Raw genomic sequence first — 19,360 nt, 5'->3', positions numbered from 1 at the left:
CTCTCAATATTTACACAGCTGTTTAAAATGAATTCCTAAGTTCAGTGTTCAGCTTGCAATTTGCTGACAGAATGATTCAAAAACATGTGTTCATGTTCTTTCTGCCTTCATTATGTTTGTCCTAATGGAGAGGCCAGATAAATGAGAGCCTCCATGAATGAACAGAGCCACTGAATACAAAAGCAAACACTCGTGGATGTTAAAGTGGCATATAAGGGTATCCAGGGCTACTGGCCACAATGGCTATGTACTGCCACCACAGTCAGAGCCGGAGTGATTCTGAACATCAGCTGCCAGGGGGTAAGAGCAGGGATTGCTACTGCCTTCATGTATCACTTGTGAGCCTGCCACAGAGATCTTACTGGAAAGAGGATGCTGGGCAATATACTAGATAGGCTCTTGGTCTGATCCTGCAGGGCTCTTCTTAGTCATGGATGGGTGAATGACCTTTATGAAGAAGACCATCTCCTCAGAAGTCAACACTGCCCCCATCTTCTCTCCCTCCAGTATGGCCTAACTGTGTGGCAAATAACAAGTAGTTCCTAAATTATTTTGGGAGACTGCAACTCCCAGAAACTATAGCTTCCACAAACTGGCTGGGGGGGGGGGACTGTGGGAAGTGTAGGAAAAAAGACTTAATTTTAGAGATGGGGGTATTCATACTTGTATACCGCCGCACAGCTGGAGTTAACAAGGATCCGACCTCTGGATGCGGACCATCCACTCATGCATTCGCCACTACCGCTTGCCCTGCTTTTCCTTCCAGTTGCTCCAGAGCACCCGGGTGGCTAGCCACTTGTCAGCCTTGCAGGGAGACTCATCTTCTCTCCTTCTGCCAGGAGTGGCTAGTTGACCAGGCACTCTGGAGCAATTGGAAGGAAGATCAGGGCTGGAGCCAGCAGTGGACGTGTGAGTGGACACTCCGGCCCCAGGGGGCCGGACCCTTGTTAACTCCAGCTGTGCGGGGGTATTCATATACAAATACCCCCATCTCTATTTATTTTCCCAAGTATCTCCAAAACTTAAGGGCAAATTCTTCCTCACCTCCTGATACAGGTCACTAAGATCTTCATGGTGGGCCTGCCTGGAGCATCCTGGGAATTCTCTTACGCAACAGGAATCAGGAGGCCAGTCCATCTCTGTCATTTCCAACCAATCGGTGAAATACACCACTCCGCAGCATTTAAACTGGAAAAGAACAATTGCTCATATATAATGTTCCCCAGGCAAGTAATACAAAAACAGACCCAAGATTCTCTCCAACCTGCACACACACTTCCTCCGGTCAGTGCCATTTGGATCACTAATAGTTCTTTATACCGATTGATTCTCCCTTCAGCAAAGATTGAAAGACGTCTGGTGTGCTAGCTAGGCCAAATACGAACCTATCCTTCACTTGTCATCCTTCTACTGTGGCTGAAATGCATTAATCACTTACCCCGGAGGTGGCCCAGCTGTTCCATAAACCTCAGGAAAACCCAACTGAAATTCCTCCCAGAATATATTTTGTGATCAGCAGTCATTAACCCTATCTTCCTTGTTCCTTTTCCTTATGACTCACAGCTCTTTTAAAACAATTGGAGCTGATCTTAGGAAATCAAAATCCTTTTTGGAAGAACACAGCCAAAAAAGGATCTCAGTAATTTTTAAAACATCCTTTCCAAGCTGAAATTACATCTTTAAAAAAAATAGGAAAAAGGAAAAAAGAAAAAAGAAAAGAAAAGATAGGCAGTTATTAAGGCATGGAACAAATGGGGTCCCAAACACATTTTATAGCCAAGTTACAAGTGGACAAAAATATCACAATGCTCAAATGAGAATGCATTCCAAATTAGTTATAATTGTAATAGTAAGGCAGCTTTTCCAATTAAACCTCCTAAAAATTGCCTTTAGCCATGGACACATTGTATAAGTATATCCCCATTTCAAAAGTGTGAATTTGCATATCTGGCAACCGGGTTTATCTGGAGTTTTGATTCAATTTAAAGGTAGGTTAATAGCTGGATATGTCTATTACTGTGCAATCACTTCTTTGGCACGAAACAGGCTAAGGTTATACTGTACCTCAGTGGTCCCCAACCTTGGGCCTCCAGATGTTCTTGAACTACAACTCCCAGAAGCCTACACCACCAACTCTTCTGGCCAGGATTTCTGGGAGTTGAAGTTCAAGAACATCTGGAGGCCCAAGGTTGAGGACCAGTGCTGTACCTTTTGAATCTCAGCTTCCATTCTATTTTTTAAAAACAGGTTTCTAAACCTCAGGATAGAATCCAGGATTTTAAAGTGCTTAAATAACTAATTCCAGAGGTTCACACATACAGTACTGGACTATTGAAGCAAAGTAACAGTAATGTCACATGACATTAAAGATTCACTGTGATTTGTAGTGTGATTTTTTCCCTTCCCCCCCTCTCTCACCATCACTCATCTTGTCAGAAGTAACTTGCACATTTACAGTATAAGTGCACAGATACACACAGGAGGGGAGAGAGAAATGGAGGAGAAAGTTAGTTGAAACTGAGGAGGGAGTATGGAGACAAGAGTAAGCTAGGTCCAGGGGAAAGTTGGAATTACTTTCAGTAGCAAATTCCTACAGATTCTAAATCTAACAATCTAAATGTGATTCTCCTTGCCAGCATCCAGCCCTCCAAGCTCTCACTCTCTCCCAAATTTACTCCCATGGCATTCTTTAAAACTAAACTATTCTTCAGCTCTTCAGCAGAAACAACATCTAACGTATTATGTTTAAATTGTCAATATCTTTGTATTCTCGAAGGCTTTCATGGCTGGGATCTGATGGCTGTTATGGGTTTTTCGGGCTCTTTGGCCATGTTCTGAAGGTTGTTTTTCCCGACATTTTGCCAGTCTCTGTGGCCGGCATCTTCAGAGGACTGGAGTAGAGCATGGACAGAGTTCCTACTCCAGTCCTCTGAAAATGCCGGTCACAGAGACTGGCGAAACGTCAGGAAAAACAACCTTCAGAACATGGCCAAAGAGCCCAAAAAACCCACAACAACTATCAACATCTTTCTTCAAACTAAGAACTGGGAGTTTGTTCCAGATCCCTAGGGAGATTTAACAAAACTGTTGCTGGGGTTCCAGATTTCTGCCTGACTGTAGGAAATGTTTTAGACTGGCCAGGCAAGGGGCGCTGCAACAGGGATGGCTTATACAGCCCCAGCGGGGATGAGGTGGCAGTTCCTCCCTTCTCTCTGTTACTGGCTCTTGGATCAGGGGAGTTAGGTGAGTCCTTTTTCTGGTTTTGGGCGAGGTTAACTCTAGGGGAGCTGAACCTCCTTGGGGCTTGTGCCCACGTTGCTTTTCACACCTTTCTCTCTCCCTCAAGTATGAAGATCTGGGAGGGGTTTGAATGCTGCAGAATCTGACAAGCTCAGCTTTAGGCATCCCGAAGGTTATTGTCTCCCTGGTCCCGGGGTCTTCCTTTAATATTTCTTCCCATTCCTTTTGGGGCTCCTTTCCCTCAGAGTTCACTATCCCAGCCACTTGAGCCTCAACATTCTGTTCCTCCAACACATCCCTCCAGTTGTCCTCCTCCTCTCTTCCTGCTTCCTCAGCTTCCTGCCTTCCTCCCCCACCCCATTTTATCTCCTCCCTCCCTCCCTTATCCCCCCCACCAAGAGCTGTCTTTCCTTTCCAAGGCTTTCATCTTCACTCTGTCTTTCTTCCCTTCCTAGTTTTTCCATCTCTATTGTGTCATCTGAAGTGCTCATAGTCACTCCCCAACTGACTGGAGAGCTTGAGGGTGGCCCTGGGGGAAAGCGCAATGGCCCATGGACAGGAATCCTGTCATTCTGTCATCTTCGTCACGTCGTCGTCATTTAGTCGTTTAGTCGTGTCGGATGCTTCGTGACCCCATGGACCAGAGCACGCCAGGCCCTCCTATCTTCCACTGCCTCCCAGAGTTGGGTCAAATTCATGTTGGTTGCTTCGATGACACTGTCCAGCCATCTCACCCTCTGTCGTCCCCTTCTCCTCTTGTCGTCACACTTTCCTAACATCAAGGTCTTTTCCAAGGAGTCTTCTCATGAGATGGCCAAGGTACTGGAGCCTCAGCTTCAGGATCTGTCCTTCCAGTGAGCACTCAGGGTTGATTTCCTTCAAAATGCATAGGTTTGTTCTCCTTGCAGTCCAGGAGACTCTCAAGAGCCTCCTCCAGCACCACAATTGAAACGCATCAATTCTTCGGCAGTCAGCTTTCTGTATGGTCCAGCTCTCACTTCTATACATCATGACAGGAAAAAAACATAGCTTTGACTATTCTGACTTTTGTTGGCAAGGTGATGTCTCTGCTTTTTAAGATGCTGTCTAGGTTTGTCATCGCTTTTCTCCCAAGAAGCAGGCGTCTTTTAATTTTGTGGTTGATGTCTCCATCTGCAGTGATCATGGGGCCCAAGAAAATAAAATCCGTCACTGCCTCCATATCTTCCCCTTCTATTTCCCAGAAGGGGAAGATATGGAGGCAGTGACCATGATCTTAGTTTTTTTGATGTTGCGTTTCAGGCCGTTTTTTGCACTCTCGTCTTTCACCCTCATTACAAGCTTCTTTAGTTCCTCCTCACTTTCTGCCATCAGAGTGGTATCATCTGCATATCGGAGGTTGTTGATATTTCTTCCGGCAATCTTAAATCCGGTTTGGGATTCCTCCAGTGCAGCCTTCCGCATGATGTATTCTGCATATAAGTTAAATAAGCCAGGGGACAATATACAGCCTTGTCGTACTCCTTTCCCAATTTTGAACCAATCAGTTGTTCCTCACACTATACATCACTTACAAGAAAGCACTTTTATTCCGAAGACTTTCAAGACTACATAGAATGTCCAGGGAAACAGCCCCTGATTTGGGGGCACTAATATTTTTACTAGCTCTCCTGTTTCTTTGCACTACCATTTTTAATGATAACAAATTAGGATTTCTCCTGACATCAGAGTACAAGAAAATAATTATAAAAACCATTTTGATTTTCAAGAGAAACAAATTGTTTGTTTTTGTCTGTCTTCATAAAAAGCTACAAAAAGTTTTAATATTACATTTTTTAGCAACTTAAAAGAAGCCTGGCTTAAAACCTGTTGATTGATTCTATATTCCTTTTATTTATTCCTTTCTAGAACAAATACAGAGCTATCAAACACAGCCAGGAAACGTTTAAATAAACAGGAACTCTGCAGAACAGTGATAGATTTCAGATTTCAACCAGGGCAGGAGAATGATAGCCATTTAAATTGCTCTTTTCCTGGACATCAACATATATTTGGAATTAATGACTCAAGTTGTGCATTTTCTGGTTCATTATTCAAAACACCAAAAACAAAAGGAAGAAAACCCCACTACGTTTCCTCCTCAGAAAAGGGCCAAAATCAGACAAGTCAGTGCTGTTTCACTATCAGTTACATGCAAGAAATAAAAATTGGCCACTTCACAAAACAGCAATTCTATGAAACAGTACTTGCAATTGTCTGGAATTATTTTTTTCAGACCCATTCCAACTCTTCAAAAGTATACTTTCCCAAGCTTTCCACTGAAACCTCAAATTAAGAATATTTAAATTTTCAATTGAGTTTTTAATTCAAAATCCCTTAGGTAAAAAAACAACAATACCTCTCCAGGTACCAGTTTAATTGTTTATATTTATGTACGAGAAATGCTTATATGAATATTAAAATATCCTTATGAATATTAAAATAGCCATCCTATGCCAATCCAAAGGTCCGGATGTGGTCACTGGACCATTCACAGAATCCTAAAATTAGAGCACAATGCCTGTCTTACTTTTTTGTACCTAACCTAATTTGTCTTGTTTGCTTTTCTTACTTGTTTCTTACTTAGCTTTGTACCTACGCTTAGTCTTCTTAAATTTAATAGGAGTATTCATTTTAACAAAAACATATATTCCAAGTTACTATTCATCAAGAGGGACCGGAAGGAGAGATTTATTGTTCACCTTTGATTCATTAGAACTGGTAACAAATTTGCTTATTTGCTTTATTTATTTAAAGCATGCTTTATTCCAACATTCTCCCACAACTGGATCCCAAGGCAACTAAAAATTATAGGGCTTTGCCTATTATGTTCACAGCGTTGGGCACTGTGGTCTTTTAAATGTGACATATTATATCAACAAAATATTCAGATGCCGCTTGCACAGAGACCAAGCAACATTTACTGAATATTGTCCACCTCATGGAAACAGTTTTAACAGGCATTGTTTTGTCAATTTACCTCTCTCTGAAAGAAATTCCATGCATGAGTCAGCCACTGATATCTTGGTAAACCATAATTGATCATTCTGGCTTTTAAAGTAACCATATCTGACCATTGCACAGGAACCTGAGGGGGAAAAAAGACAACATTCATACATGCATTGCAACAAATACACTGAAAACAAAGGGATGACATGAACATAAGAATTTACTAAGACCCAAGACTGATGGTAAATATGTGGTCCTATAGCTCAGTGGTTCTTAACCTTTGTTACTCAGATGCTTTTGAACTGCAATTCCCAGAAACCCCAGTCAGGACAGCTGGTGGTGAAGGCTTCTGGGAGTTGCAGTCCAAAATTCCTGAGTAACCCAAGGTTAAGAACCAGTGCTATAGCTGATGGCCCACTTTAATGACCATTTCTGAGGTGGAATAGTTGTCATTGGCATCCCCTCCTCCCCACATCTGCATCAATTCCAAGGAAGTCTCCTTTCCATTTGCTTATTTTGAAAATAGCTGTGCAATGCTATGGCCAAATCTATTATTTCATTGCAGCCACTCCCCTCCTCAAAAATGATTAGAATTTTAAAATTAATGGTTAAAACATATAATGTATTCATTTAAAATATATATTCTAGAGAAATCCTACTTTTCAAAAAATAAAATTAACACAAGCAATTTTGTTGCAATGATTCTTGGGGCTCGATATTTTAAAAGCCCTGATCCAAAGACACACAAATCAATAAAATGACCCATTTATTTCAATGGTTTCAAACTGTGGAGAGAACTGAGAACTGACAAACAGAAGACAAATTGTTTCTATTTATTGGCATGGTATATTACACATTTTTGAAACAGCTATGCTTGCCCAACACCTCTTTGTATACTTGCAATGCACGTTCAGTGAGTGCTGAGCAAGTATTTCCTTTCCAAACTCCTTTTTTAAAAAGGGACTATTTTTAGATATACAGCTTGCTTTCACATGGCATAGAGCATGACCCCAATCAGTGTGTGAGTAACATTGTTAAGCACAATTTTGCTTCCTTCAACATAATAGTTAACACTGATCCTGTTTCTTCTTGATTGTACAGCCAATAACAAGGAGATATACCTGTATAATCCATACTATATAATTCTTGTCACAGCATTCACATTAAAATTAATCTACTGTAGTTATTATACTTTTTGGTTTGTGTGTTGACCGGTTCTACTGAGCTGGGTGCAGTTATTTAAGTAATACCCACCCAGTTTTCTCTCTGATAAACTGCTAGTATCTTCAACTATTACGTTGAAGTTGCTATAATGGCTTTGTTTCATCCATCCTTCAGCTATTTCTCCTTTTTAGGCAGTGCGCTAACAGCAAAAACATTCTGTAATAACAGACAGGTGAAACAGCTTCTCATAAGTGAAACAGTGTAAGACACAGCAACAATTTATCATGTAAAACCCCACTGTCAAAACAGATGGTGTGATTTAAGACTTCATCTTAATCCTTAAATAGCTTTTAAGCGCCTTTTTGTGTCAGGCCAAAGGCCTATGGAGCCCACTGTTATATTTCTATAATGGGCAACCAGATGCCTATGAGAGACCCTTAAGCAGAATCTGGGAGAGAGACTTTCAGGATATGGTCGCTCTTCGTATCTGGTGCTGTATGTGTTTTATCTGGTTCTATCTAGCTCTCTCCTTAGTCTCTACTGTTTTTTCCAGCAGAGTAACTTTAACTCCTTTAACCATACACCCCTTGGCTCAAGCCTTTGTTGTATTTTATTCAAGCACACATTTTGCTTTGCTCTTGTTTATTGAAGCACTGGCTGAAATCTTTTCCAAGTTTGTGCAATGTAAAGTTACACCTGTGGAAATATTGTTAGTTTTATTTGTATGCCGCATTTCTCCCAACAAAAGGATCCAAGGTGGCTCACAGCAATAAAATTCACACAATTAAGACACAATAAGTTAAATATTAAAAGACAAATTAGACAATATATGATTTAAAATAAAATTAAAACATTAAAACATGGAAACATGGAAAAGATTTAAATGATCTGCCAAAATGGGGTTCAGGGATTTCAGAAGGACAAAAGGGAAGGGGCCACCCTGATCTCCCAAGGGGGAGCGCTCCATAGCCTGGGAGCTACCACAGAGAAGGCCCTCTCCTGTGTCCCCATCAGCTGTTCTTCTCTTGGCAATGGGACCGAGAGGAAGGCCTCCTCTGCTGATCTTAATAACTGAAAAGACGCATATAGGGAGATACAATTCTTCAGGTAGCCTGGACACAAGCTGTATAGGGCTTTATAGGTAATGACCAGCACTTTGAATTGGGCACAAAAACAGACTGATAGCCAGTCCAGTTCTTGCAACAGGTGCATTACATGCTCCCTGTAGCTAGCCCCAGTCAGTAGTCTGGCTGCAGAGTTTTGCACCAGCTGAAGTTTCTGAACCATCTTCAAAGGCAGCCCCACATAGAATGTGTTACAGTAATCCAAACAGGATGTTACTAAGGCAAGTGTCACTATAGCCAAATCCGACAACTCAAGGAATGGGCGCAGCTGGCGCACCAGCTTTAACTATGCAAATGCACTCCTGGCCACCGCCGAGACCTGGACATTCAAGCTTAGGGATGAATCCAGGAGTACACTCAAGCTGTGGACCTGAGTTTTCAGGGGAAGCGATTGTATCCACTGCCCTGGCCATTTCCCCATTCCAGAGATCAGCCAGAGTTTTGACAGGGTTGCCTGCTGAGGCAACAAGAAACTCCCCAAGAGCCTTCAGAAAACCACTTGGATCCACCAGTCTCCTGGGGTGGACAATCCTAATAGGTCCTCCACCCCTGCAGAGATTAAGTGTTCCAGTAAATCTAAACCTCACCAGGTAGTGATCTGTCCATGAGAACCGAAATACAGAGAACTCCTCCACACCCAGATCACCACCATCCTGCCCAGCATGAAATATAGTGCTGCCTCGCATTACGACGTTAATTCATTCCAGCGAAATCGCTGTAGAACGAAAACATCGTAATTCGAAATTTAAAAGCCCATAGAAACGCATTAAAACCCGATTAATGTATTCCTAGGGGTTTGAAACTCACCGTCCAGCGAAGATCCTCCATAGCATGGCCATTTTCGCTGCCTGTGCAGCAAGGAATCCATCCCAGAAAAGAGTGGGGAGCCATGTTTTTTACCCAGCGGCCATTTTGAAACCGCCAATCAGCTGGCCAAAAATCATCGCTTTGCGAGAATCGGTTCCCGAAGCAGGGAACCTATCATCGCAAAGCGAAATTCCCCCTAGGTAACCTTCAACATATAGCGATTTCGTCATAAAACGGAGCGCTCGTAATGTGAGGCACCACCATACAAGGTCCAGAGTGTGCCCTGCTATATGTGTGGGGTCAGAAACCACTTGGGACAGGCCCATGGTTGTCATGGAGGACATGACATCCTGTGCCGCTCCTAATAAGTTGGTCTCAGCGTGGACACTTAAGTCCCCCAGTACTACCGGCCTAGAGGGCTCCAACATCATTTCCGATACCAACTCAGACAGCTCAGGAAGGGAGACTGTTCAGCAGCAGGGTGGATGGTACACCAACAGAATCCCTATTCTGTCCCAGGCACCCACCTGTAAATATACACACTCGAATCCAGAAAACTGTGGGACAAGGCACCAGGTGAGGGGGAAAGAGTCATGACAGACTACTGCAACTCCACCTTCCTGCCCCCCAGGTCTGGCCTGCTGCTGCACAGAGAAGCCGGGTGGGCAAAGCTAGGAGAGACTAATTTCCCCAGCTTCATCCAGCCAGGTCTCTGTAATACAAGCCAGGTCAACATGCTCATCCAGGATCAGGTCCTGGATGGTGAATGTTTTCCCTTTTACTGACCTGGCATTTAGCAACAGCATTTTTAACCCAGAGGGGCTATTGCCACGGCTATCCAGGCTGTCTGAATTGGGAGACAATGGGAGGCGGGGTAGGAACTAGGATCCTGGGCCCTATGTCCAGGCAGCCAGCACTAAATAACTGATCACAGGATTATTTATGTCATGGTTTCATGACATAGTTGCTAAACTGAGTGCATAATTCACAACTGCATGGTTTATACTGTGGTTCTGCGATCAACCACAGGGTTCATATAAGACATGTGTTGTGCAATGTATCTGTGGAAATGCTTTGTGAGTATTCTCTCTGCTCTGCCACAATTTTTTCGACTACCGCCACTGCTTCACATTACATACATACAGTATAGCTGAGCAACATGATTTCAGCCACAATTTTGGAATTCAATTGTTGTTATAAATATTAAACTGAAAGCTTATTTGTATGTCTATTGGAGAAATGTTTTTATTTTGGTTCTCTTGTGAAATTACCCAATTGCGTTTGTGACATACTGTCAGTTGCTAAATACAAAGTGAAATGCAAAGAAAATAAACAAATGGCACATGCACAACAGTATCTGATCAGTTGGTTTAGGTGTCATATTTAAGTTCAGCACATCAAAATAGCATATTTTATCTCTGAAGCGTACAACTTCTAAAAAATTGTAGACCTCACTACAGCAGTTCCCAACCTTGTTCCCAGATGTTCTTGGACTACAACTTCCAAAAATCCTGGCCAGCACAACTAGTGGTAAAGGCTTCTGGGAGTTTTAGTCCAAGAACATCTGGGACCGAAGGCTGGGAACCACTGCTCTAAGCCTATAGCAGGTTTTCCTCTCCTGGTGTGTAGATAATACTGAAATAGGTGGACATAAATATCCAAATAGCTGTTTATTTTCTAATTATATAATGACACTGATCTAGACCCCATTCTTCGTCTAGGGAATGACATATATTGTCAATGTTATACAGTGGTGCCTCGACTTACGAACTTAATCCATTTCGGAAGATGGTCAAAATTCGAAATGGTCGTAAGTCAAAGTACCATTTCCCATAGGAATGCACTGAAATGCAATTAATCCGTTCCGGCCAAAGAACAAAACACTGCAAGACCAATCGGAAACATGATTAATCCATTCCGGCTGAAGGGAAAAAAGAAAAAACAAACCGTAAAAGAACCCTTCAGAAATGCAAAAACAGCAAAGCAGAAAGCAAGCAAAGCTTGGGCAAGACCCATTAGAAATGCAAAAAGAAAAAAAAGGCAAGCCAGAAAGCAAACAAACCCCACAATACCCATCGAAAATGGGGGGAGACCCAAAAAGCATTGGAAATGGGGGAAAGCCCCCCAAAAAACAAACAAACCCTGCAAGACCCATCACAGCATAGAAACATAATCCCACCACCCAGCCCAAAACCATGCTGCAAAACTCACCCAGAACAATTTTTAAAAAGCAGAAAGCAGCACCTTACCCTACCAGGCAGTCCGAAGCCTCCTCCAATCGCACTCACTCTAACCATTGGAGCGAAACAGCTACAAAGAAGCAGCCTCTTCGCCTACCAACGGTTAACAATTTGAATTTCCGTCTTTTTTCTCTGCCTTTTTTTTTGTCGTTGTTGTAACTCGAAGCTCCAGCAACAAGTCAAAACAAAATTTTGTGGCTGGAGCTGGTCGTAACTGGAAATGGTCGTAAGTAGGGATGTTCATAAGTCGAGGCACCACTGTATAGCTCCCAGGATTTTTGAAAACTTGCTTAAGAGTGATTTCTGGGGGGGGGGGCTTTCTGATTTTTATGTATTGAGGGTTAGCAACAGGTTTAGGTCTGAGTTGTCCACTGAATTAAAGTTTGGGTTTAATGTATGAATTTTGTATTCCCTGAACCTACTAAGAACTACAATGTCCAGGTTATCAGATTTCAAAGAATGGTCATACTGGAATTTCCAAAAGCTTTAATAATGCAAAAGTGTGAACTGCTTTGCATTTTACTTGTTTTTAAAATGCTTGCTATTTTTCTGCAGCACCATCTACTCAGAATGCTTCAACTCCCTGTCAGATCCCAGCAATTTGAATATTTTTGTCTGAGTTTAGTTGAGCTTAACTGTGCGTTGTCTACTTTCCTCCAAAAATGAAATCACAGCAGCTCACAGAAACGAAGTAAGATAAAAATAATTCAACCATAAAAATGAATGCTAATGATAAAGTATACTATACAATCAGAAAATGGAAAGCACGCAAAAAAGAAAAGACATAATCAGTTGTGGCAGTAATCTATTTCAACAGATCATGGGAAATGCAGTTTTAATGCAGCCATTCATGCTGACAACCGATAATAGTGACCTTCATTCCATTACTGTATTACATCAGCTAAGTGCCTTGCTACTATCCTACTGAAATTACCACATCTGCAAGGGAGATCACTGAAGTAGCTTCAAAATGATTCAAAACATCAGGAAATGTCCTGATATCACTGCACAGTATTGTGTCTGTGTTGCCAGCAGGAAAGAGGATGCCAAGCTTTACACAGCAAACCACGGCCTAAATATTGACAACACCAATGGCAGCAGTCAAGATGGTCTACAGGATACACTCTTGTGCTCACTGACATTCACAAATAACACCACACAAGGGAAAATCCCAGAAACTGACTCCTTTTTTCATCAGTTCACCACTTCTCACCAAACACAATGCAATCTCCATGGCTGTTTTTTGACAAGTGTAAATGGTAGTGACTATAAGAGGGAATCGTGTGAACCATTTTTACTGCTGCTATTGGTGTTGTCTTCAGGGGCCTTTTGCTATGTAAAGCATGGCATTCTTTTTCCTGCTGGCAACATGGGCATGATATTGTGCAGCAATGTTGGACCATTTCCTGGTGTTTTGAATCATGGATACATGATATTCCACATTCATAAACTGGAGTTGTTTTGTTTTGTTTTTAAAGAATTTAATTTCCTGGCTTTTCCTAGAAATTTATATATACATACACTACACACAACTTTCAGCAGAAACTTATCTCATGCAGAAGTATCCAGTGCTAGGGGATCCCAGAAGATGAACACATGATCTGTATTATGGTTGCTGGGGGAGGCAGAATCAAGAATAACTTGATTGTTGCTGCAGTCCCTTTGTGCCAAAATATTTTGAAGGGTTCTTTTGGATTTAGTAAAATGGTGAAGCAAAAGTGTACGTGACTGCACACCCTTTAAACTCTCAGCTATCTAATGTTGCCATTCCCCAGGATGAAGTCCAGGAAGCTATGTTCCAATTTCCACACTCTTTCTTTTGGGTAAGCAATCTGAGGAAGCAAAGCGATATTGGATTGAAAGCTCTATGAACATGCTGTATCCATATTTTCCAAAAAATGTTCCCTCAGCTTTTTAAATTAAAAAAAAAAGACAAGAGAGTTTGGTGTTATCAAAGATTGTCACAGAAAACCAAGACCAAAAACATCCATATTATGTGAAAGACAATGAAGAAAGACAATGGAAAAATCAAGTCAATTGAAATGTGGTGTTGGACGAGAGCCTTACATATACCACAGACCACGAGAAAAGCAGAAAAAGTGGGTGCTCAGTCAAGACTGAACTCTCTCTGGATCAAAAAATGAGTGACTTGAGGCTATCCTACCATACACATATAATGAGAATATTGAACTCACCAGAAAAGACAATATTGCTGGGGAAAGGGGGGAGCAATAGGAAGGAAGAAACATCCTAACATGAAGTGCTGAAGATGTGAGCAGAGTTATTAATTATAGGATATTTGGGAGGTCATAAACTCATACAGTCATCACACATCAGAAGTGATTTAATGGTACATAACATCTCTGGAGGGTGTGTTGTTGTTGTTTGTTTGTTTTTTAATTATGAGGCAAGTGTATAATGACAAGACAGCAGAATGGTTGAGACTGATAGGTTATAGGCATCAAAGCTCTGCTAACATTTAGTAAGATCATCCCCAGCCACAAAGCAAAGAACAGCAATTTCACAGCTTAAACAAGTGAGCTTCTAAATATTTGTTCTCTATTCTTTTTAAAATAACTTTAAAAATATTTTTTACAGTCAGACACAGAATCCCTTTGTAAGCACTAATGGCTGTTTGGCCAGGTAGGAGTGAAAAAGTTCTCTTCCCGAGAGTCAGCAAATTGAGTCAAGAATTCAGACTAACCCAGACCTGGAGCTGATTCCTTCTCTTGTATCAGGAGACTGGTCTCAGAAATCCTAAGAAAATGTTTTCTGAAAGCACCTAGGTTTGGGGCAAGCATAACTGCTCTTGTTTTTGTGATGCAGAAATACTTTGAACATGACTTACAAAATTCTATGCTAACTCCCTGGAGATACATAGCAAAATTTATGGAGAGCTGTCACTTCATTGCTTTCTTTAAAACAAGCCTTTTTTTACTCCTTCCAAAATAGCCGTGAAAGTTTGTTGACCTGTAATTCTTCCTTGTCCATACACACATTGTATCATTTGCCTGACAAGCCCATACCACACATGCTCAGTTTATAGCAAAGTCTCTGCTTTTCCCATTTGAAAGGCCTCTTTTAAGGGTCAGTACTGTATTTCAGTGCCTACAGCCTGGATTTTTTCCACACAAAAAGTTGGTGACAGCAATCATTTTCTTTCAAGATAAATAAGATAGGGGATGTTTAGGACCACCTATTTTTGAACCGGGGGGGGGGGGAAGAGTTTTTATTTCAAAAATTGTAACTCAAAACCTTTTATCCAAACTCTCCCAAGTCTGGCACAGAACAAGAGCAGCCTTATGCTGATCTGAAGCCCAGTTTCAAAGTTATAATTTTTTTGTTTGGGCTACTCCCATTTTTTTAGAATTGCCTTGTAAAATGCTGATTTGCTCTGCTACACAACTCTTATAATTCTTCAAATTTGTAGAAAACAATTATAAATAAGAGTGTTCTATGTACGAAAAATAGTAACATTACCTCTCTAGAAAGAATATGATTGCTCTTATTTTTAGATATTTTATAAAGCCCATGTTCAGTTTTGCAGTACCTTATGTTTTGCACATTTGGAAGCAAAAACATAAGCAGGATGATTCTTTATTCCACAATAACTTACTGTATTAAACTAGTGAAACTGTGATATGGTTGTGCTTCCTTTTAATCTTAATTGTGTCCTGAAAATGAAATATCACAGCCTGACATCAAGTCAAATCTTACATGACGACTATGAAGGGAAACTGGAAATCACTGCCAAATGCAGGCAGTCCTATCTACTGTGTCACCTGAGGATATTCATCCACAGCTGTGCATTGAGTTAATTGGCTGGCTCAGCTCCCTTGCTGGAATTCTTCCAGCCTTTGTAAAGATTAACATATGCTAACCTGGAACAAGTCCTTTAACTAACTTCGCTGCCAAAGGAACACAATTAACACCTCAATCTTAAGTGGAGAACGAGATCTTAATAAATGTCCAGCCATCTACAGAGTACCGGAAAGCTACTGCTTGGAATCTAAGAAATCATGAATAATGTTGTGTAATAAGGCAGAAACCTCCATTATTTTTCAACTGGTGTTCTTTGGCTGTTATGCAAAATAATTCAATGGGATCATGAACACTGATTGGTACCCCCACCTCCCCAGATACATTCTTTCAGAACTAAATCATTTTGCCATATCTGGTATAAACATAAAAGCATGTGTCTTCTGTTCTTTCACAGTATTTGTAATGTATGTGAGAAAACGGCTTAATCCTGAGGTAGGGGGTGGGCGGGCTGCTGGAGATCTAACAATCAAGCAAAATAAGCAAGGGCTCACTGATTTTGAATGGAGCAACTCTTAACAAGAAGTCTGGATTTTTAAATTATGTTTATTATCATTATTCTAATAACTTCCAGGCCCTATGCTTGAGTTCATGGGCTTTCAAATGGAAGATATTAAACATACAAGGCCCACATTTTTTATTGGGAGAAGTATCATAATTCAGAAATCAAACATCGAATAAAAATGTTCTCAGAGATACATGCCAGAGGGGTCAAATTGGCTTTATTTTTCTTTTTCTGTTTTCTTTTTGCAAGAATGCACAAAAACTTTCATTAATGGAGCCTCTGACACCACTTCAGGCATTCTGACAGCTTAGTTTATGCTAAACTGAAGCCAAAATGGAACACAGTACAGATTGATAATTGTCTGATCCCTTGTTACAGTTAGTGTTTTCAATTACCTGGGTTCCCGAAGGATGCTCTAAGTTGCATGGTTAGTAGTGATAATAAAATGACATAGTTTTCAGAGTACTGACTTTAAAGCACAACTATAAACAACTGTGAATGAGGAACCTGGTTTGGATCCATTTTTGTGCGCTTCCTTCTTCCCAACCTTGTTATGTCCTATACCAAGGAGATACTGAAATATTCTGCTTTTAATTTTAAATTAACCATTAGTTCCTGTGATGTATTAGAGAAATGTGATTTATTCGAACTAGACTTTGAGAACAAGCCAGGATTTCAAACCATACTTTTACCCTGGTAGGGAGATCTGGGGAGTTACAGTCCAAAAAAACCCCCACAAACCTTTCTAAGTTCTACTTCAAACCTGACTTGTTTTATTAACTAATAATAATATAGCGAGGATGGCAAAGCCCCTACAACTAGATGTTCAAACAACCTCCTAACTAATGGCAGACTTGGTTTTTACTAAAATCTAACACAGTACAACTGGGCCTGCCCAGCTTTCAGTTTTACAAACTCTAAATACAGTACTGTACATTGGTGATGCAGCCCGGGCTCAAACTTTCCACTGCTCCTCCTATAACTCATAAGATAGAGGGTGAGAGAGGAGAGGAATTCCCAACCTCTGAGTCAGGTGAGGAAACTTAAGGAACTACAATAATTTCAGAACTGGCACCAGTACTCGTACCTTGCCATTGGTCAGCCTGGCAAAGGCTGATGAGACCAGGAATTCAACAACCTGGGGTGCTACAGGTTCTCCGGTCTTGATCCAAGCCACAGATTACGATCTGAAGATATGATAAAGCTATTTTGCTGAAGCTAAAGCAAGTCATTCTTGGTCACTGTGAAAAAAATCTTGAATGACTCCACCCCATGAACTTTTGTTAGAGGGGCCAGATCTATATTTGGTTCCATTGATTGTGCCTCTAGGTGGGACAGTGACAAATTCTGCTGCATAATCATAAGAGATAGCAGAAAGGACCCATGAATCACTGGAGATTCTGCACCAGTTGTTGATAAAAAAAAATGCTAAGAGAAGAAACTGGATTATAAATATAGGGTGTTGAAAAACTGATCTTGGTGGCATGGGAGTCAATAACATTGCTTGGTTTTCTTGTCAGACTTCCTTGAGGTAGAGGCAAATCTAGGCTTGCTATACTGTTATGATTGAAGTGTTGATAATGTTATGATTGAAGTGTTGACTAATGTGTCACCGTAGACTGCTGTGATAAACTCTCTGGGTAGTAATGGTAACACCTCCAAGGAGGTCTCATTTGTATTTGACTTTGTTGATAATGTTGAGATGATATACCCATTGGTCTCACTTTTTACCCAGGTCTTCTATTAGTTCATCTATTTTACTGTTAAAAAGATCTTCACCATCAAATGAAAGATCTATCCAAGACTTAGAATCATCAGAAATGGTCATTGATCTGAGTCACGCATGACACCTTAAAGCCACAGCAGATGCCAAAGACTTGGCAGAACAGTCAGCTACATGCCTAGCAGAGTGGATTAAATAGGCAGATAATCAGTGTCGTAGTGAAGGTTTTCTTATCCTCAGGTACGTACGTGAGCAGAGTTTGCAACTTTCCCCATATAAATTGATTATAGGTAGACATAGCAGCTTTGTAATTAGATATGTGAATTCCCAAAGATGCAGAGGAATAGAACCTATAACCCAAAAGTTCCTACGACTTTCCTTATTATTGGGAGCTGAATGAAGGCAACCTACAGGTTTTGTTTGAGAAGCTTCAAATGTAATTGAGTTAGACATGGAATGTTTAAGGAGATAATTTGCTTCTTCCTCTTTGACTCTGTACAGATGTTCTATGTATGAGATGTAGGAGGAGCAGTAGAAGATTTGAGCCAAGACTGCATCACCAAGTCATTTCAAGTTTGCAACACTGGAAAGCGACAGTTGTATTGTGCTAGATTCTAGCAAAAACCAAGTCTGCCACTGGTTTATAATATCTGAGAATTGCCAGATATCCTCCGAGGGTGGGAGAGGAGAGGAATTCCCAACTTCTGAGTCAGGAGGAGAAGTAAATAGGGCAGGAGTATATTGTAAGACAAATCACTATCCAAAATGGATTCATAATATTCCGCCTCATTTCATTCTAGAGAGATTGTATTCCTTGTCTTTTTCTGAGACTTATGTGTAGATCCCCAAGGAATCCAATTGGCAACAGGAGAACTAGTAACAGAGGCATAATCTTGTTTATGTCCTGTTTCTGCAGAGGTCTGCTGAAGTGGCAATTGGTGTGGTGAGATGCATCTGATCGGAAGGCACAAAATGCATGGGATGAGGAAATGGATAACCTCTTCCATATCTGGATTCTACAGAAGATGATCTAGCCCTCCTGTGACATAAGGTTTCAGACATGGATCCATGGCTCCTATGTCTAATTGGAGATCTGGGTCTAGATCTGGACTGAACTGTAGAAGCCAAAGGAGACATAGAGAAGTTTGCAATGCAGTATCGAGACAGTTTCACAAACTGAGAAAGACAACCCTCAATAGGTGGAGCTACTAGGGCACTATGTGGAGGTGTCCTCCTTAATTCCCCTTCTGAAACGAAACCCAAACAAGTGCTTCACCCATAGCTTGTGGAAACGAAGGCTGAGGGTTTGAGGTGAGCTGGGTTGGATAGTTTTCATTGCATCAGATACAGACATAGGAACCAATGGTTCAACTTTGAGGAAGGAGACCTGTGTTTCTTCTTTTGCTTGTTGGTGCTCTTTGACCATTTAGCTGGTTTTGAAGGAGACCTTGATTTCAACAGGGCTTTCTGGATGCCCTGAGTCTCCAAACTTGGGCCTGGTTGTGGATCTGCTTAGGCAGAAGGACAAGCCCTTTGTGCAAGTACCAAACCTAGTCCTATTCTTGTGATTCTCATTGTCTGAGGATTGTTGAGAAGCAGTTTGCTGGTCAGCAGAGACTGTTGCTTTAAAAGACTTTCCCCACAGATATAGTCTGAGTCTTGACTGACAGTTTTAAGTGCAACTTTGGTGAAAGCTTTGCAAATTGAACAGTTCTGTGACAAATTGTTTTCTCCCCAAAACAATATAGATGCTTTTTGTGACTGTCAGTGT

General features: G+C 41.1%; 1 protein-coding gene across 4 annotated transcripts in view; it reads right to left on the bottom strand.

Annotated features, from left to right (window-relative positions):
* The window catches only part of TSPAN12 (tetraspanin 12), a 90,415-nt gene that overhangs the window by 4,751 nt on the left and 66,304 nt on the right, over positions 1-19,360 (bottom strand). For all 4 annotated transcript variants that reach the window (XM_020807334.3, XM_020807333.3, XM_020807335.3 and 1 more), the window contains 2 exons: positions 6,239-6,346; positions 1,045-1,188 (listed from right to left, as the gene is read on the bottom strand). In XM_020807334.3, the coding sequence (XP_020662993.3) occupies positions 1,045-1,188; positions 6,239-6,346 (252 nt within the window). The remainder of the gene's footprint in view (positions 1-1,044; positions 1,189-6,238; positions 6,347-19,360) is intronic.

Source organism: Pogona vitticeps, chromosome 5 (assembly GCF_051106095.1).
Source record: "Pogona vitticeps strain Pit_001003342236 chromosome 5, PviZW2.1, whole genome shotgun sequence".
Taxonomy (NCBI): domain Eukaryota; kingdom Metazoa; phylum Chordata; class Lepidosauria; order Squamata; family Agamidae; genus Pogona; species Pogona vitticeps.
Note: the sequence above shows the minus strand (reverse complement) of the source record. Positions and strands in the feature narration are given on the sequence as shown.